The following is a 3272-nucleotide window of genomic DNA, read 5'->3' as shown; positions in this document are numbered from 1 at the left end:
TGCGGCCGCTGTCTGGGGCGAAGCCGCTCCAGTCTGGTTGTCCCGGGAGTTGCCATCTCCAGCGCAGCTCCTGTTGCTTTCGAGCGAGGTGGCAGGTGCTCTGCGCTCAGCCCTGTTGGGATTCCCAAAATGAGGAGGCTTGTTGAAAAGCATTGGTCAAAATGACCGTACCCTGTACTGTCGGCTTGGCATTAGTTGTTTGGGGTAGCTTTAGAGAGGACTTCGGGGTGGTGAGTGAGAGGTATGCTGACTGGAAGGGGAAGGGAACAGGGCTCTCTGTGGGGCATTTTTTGTCTTTGCTTTTCCTGTCACAGCAGCGTGTGCTCTCTTGGAAGCCTGCAGATGCCTGTCCGCCCTCGTATTTTTACAGGATTTACGATGCTATTCAAATCACGCTTTCAGAAGTGCAGCAAGTTAGCACCAAACGTACTGCTCCAGAGCTTCAAAGAACCACAGGCTCCGGGCAGGTTTTGGAGCTAGAGCTGTACTTTGGTGCGCACGCCCTTCTCTTTAATTAAAATGAGCATGAAAGAAAATGTGGCAGCTCTTCTGTCTGCACAACTGCTGGGTGCAGCTGCTGGCCGGCCTCGGCTCCACGGGCCACCCAGGGACCCACAGCACCCACGTCGTGGGCGTATGTGCCATTTCCCTTTGTCCTGGGTAAAGGTCGTTCCTGTGCAGGGTTGGGGTCGGTCCTGTCCCCTGTGCCAGCCATAGCAACCCAAAGGGTGAGCCCAGTGGGCTTTCTGAAAGCTGCATAGCCCTGCCTGCACAGCCACGAGCTCAGGCTAATGAAGCCATGCTTGTCAGTGAAAATTATTTGCTAAATGAAGCTGGTTCTGTTTTCATACGTTTGGGAACCTAATTCCAAAGCTGCTTCCATACATTTGGGAACCTGAAATTTTGAAAGAGGTGGAACGGCACAGTTGAGAGGTCTTGGATGTGGATGCAGCAATTTCAATCTGATTATCACGAGCATTTGTCCTGTCATTAAGATGAGCTGTGTATTTCTAGAGTTAGGTTTCTAACTATACCACTTGATTTGAAGGCCCTACAGCTCCTTACGACCTTGATGCATTTACCATGTGAATTATTAATTTCTGTGGAAGGAACAAAACCCCGTTATCTGTAAAGCACAATGTAATCCTGTAATCTCTCTAATTGGAGTTTTGACTTCAACTTTTAAAAATATGTCTGATGCTAAACATCTCTGGCAAAAGTTTGCTGAAGAGGTGAACGTATGTACAGTGGCAAAGCTATGTGTGTACGTCTCTTTCCTTTTCCAAATTTCCTTCTGAAGTAGTAGGCTGAAATTAGGCAGAAAAATCTGTTTTTATGGTAAACTAAATAACTTAATTGGTTCAATTTGCAATATTATTCAATCTCTCTTTTCCCAATCCTGCCAATCGTGGGGGTTTTTAATGTCTTTTTGAGGGACTTTTTATGTTTCAGGGGGGTAAAGGAGGCATAAGGAGGTCTGCAGCCTCAGGGAGGCTCAGAAGTTTAGCCCAGAGCCTGCTTTTAAAGCTCTGCCATACCATTTCTCATCCCTTGCAGAGAAGGGATTTAGTGCCGTGTGCTCTCTTCTTCCCATTAGTCCTTTTCTGCCGGTTCTGCTGTGTCTCTTTCTATGGCCGCATGAGCTGGAACGGGGAGAAGAGCAGAGAGCTGGAGGAATGATAGGGAAGATATTTTTAGCCTGAGTGGAAGTTTAAGTGCTGGAAAGGAAAGACACAGTGAAAAAGCCCTGTGAATACTTAAGTTGGTCTAGCGTGAACTGCTGCCCCTTTTTGTCACGAAGGTCTGCTCTGATCTCATGTTGCCTCTGCTGATGAAAGCTGTGACACTTGATTATTTTTCCAGCCATGGGTGAAAACTTGCAAAACATATGCTTTTTTTCATTTTTATATGTGTGAGAGAGAATCAATGTACTCTGAAATTCTGATTCCTTCTTTCTGCCTTTTTAATAAATGTTGATTAAACCTTATACTTTCTGTAGTATTGATTCCCCCTGTTCCCAGGTTATTGGCTTCATGGCAAATAATTTTTAGGTTTTTGATTTTTTTTTTTTTTTTTAATTCCCATTGAAGGTTGTGCCATTGTGCACAGCTGTCCTTTCCTGGAACAGATATTAGTCTAGCTGAAATGTCAGTGTTTCTTCAATCTGCTGCTGCTTCCATTTTATTCCTTGTTTGTCTGAAGCTGCCAGGAAGGGGAAAAAAAAAAAAAAAAGGTGTGGCAAGATTGCTGTTAATATTTTTTTACTTCTCAGCTGTAGATGCACACTTAGAATAACATGACTCATCTTGTACATCCTTTGATCTCCTTTGACTGATTTAAAATGCTGCTTCCCGACAGACACAAGGTGGTTTTACTTTCATTTGCAACTCTCCTTCTCAAATTTTCTAATCCCAACTTTGAGAGAAAGTAAGAAAGAAAGAGAAAATAAATCAGGCTGGCTGAACGTGGGGAGAATTTGCCTTCAGCTGTTCTTGACAATAGGTTTTGGATGACTGGTTTATGTCAGGAAAAAAAGGGGCTTTTTTCCTCCATTTACTTTGATTGCACTTTGATTTTTTTTTTACATTTTGCTCAACTTTTCTTTATTTTTTTTCATTGCAAGCCTCTTCTTAGGGAATCTTTCCCATCCCTTGTCACATATTATTAGTTACAGAGAAATTTAGCTGCATGTGCAGTGGGGAATGTGCTCTCGTAATGTGTTTTTCCAGTTTGAATTCAATTTGGTCTTCTGTATTTCAGTGAAACAAGAAGTCTTAATTTTTAACTGCACTTTAATCCAACAGCTGGTTACAGCTAGAGATATATAATCGAGGCTTACTTTAAAAAACAATACGAAACATAACAAAAATGTGAAGTGGACATCAGTTCTGTTTAATGTATGTGTATTCCTTTTTGTTTTGCTTTAAATCCGAGAACTTTGTCTTTATTTCCTGTCATGTTTTGAATTCCTGAAACAGAACAAAGGGATTACATACAATTTGGAGTAGCTGCATCTAAACTAATCTTATTTTTGGAGGTGAAGGACGCCAGTTCTGTCTCCTTAGATGTGGAAGAGGAGCCTTCCGAGCTGTAGGTGCCCTTGAGCTGGTAGCACAGCTCCTCTTGCCTGTTTCCTCATCCGTAGACAGCGTCTAATGCTCCTTGCCTTTCCAAACTGCTTCCCAGCTCATGAAACATTTGTTAGGCATGATTTCTTGTTGCTCAAAGGTAATGATTTACTATAGCTTCCTGTGAAATGCAAATGCTTTCCT

General features: G+C 42.8%; 1 protein-coding gene across 1 annotated transcript in view; it reads left to right on the top strand.

The window, feature by feature from the left end:
- The first annotated feature begins 161 nt into the window (after positions 1-161).
- LOC104122080 (synaptojanin 2 binding protein) overlaps positions 162-3272 on the top strand; it is a 7572-nt gene continuing 4461 nt past the window's right edge. Inside the window, exon 1 of the mRNA XM_035889798.1 lies at positions 162-230. Coding sequence (XP_035745691.1) covers positions 162-230 — 69 coding nt within the window. The remainder of the gene's footprint in view (positions 231-3272) is intronic.

This window comes from Egretta garzetta, unplaced genomic scaffold (genome assembly GCF_000687185.1).
Source record: "Egretta garzetta isolate BGI_Z169 unplaced genomic scaffold, ASM68718v1 scaffold2, whole genome shotgun sequence".
Taxonomy (NCBI): Eukaryota; Metazoa; Chordata; class Aves; order Pelecaniformes; family Ardeidae; genus Egretta; species Egretta garzetta.
This window is presented reverse-complemented; position numbering and strand designations above follow the sequence as displayed.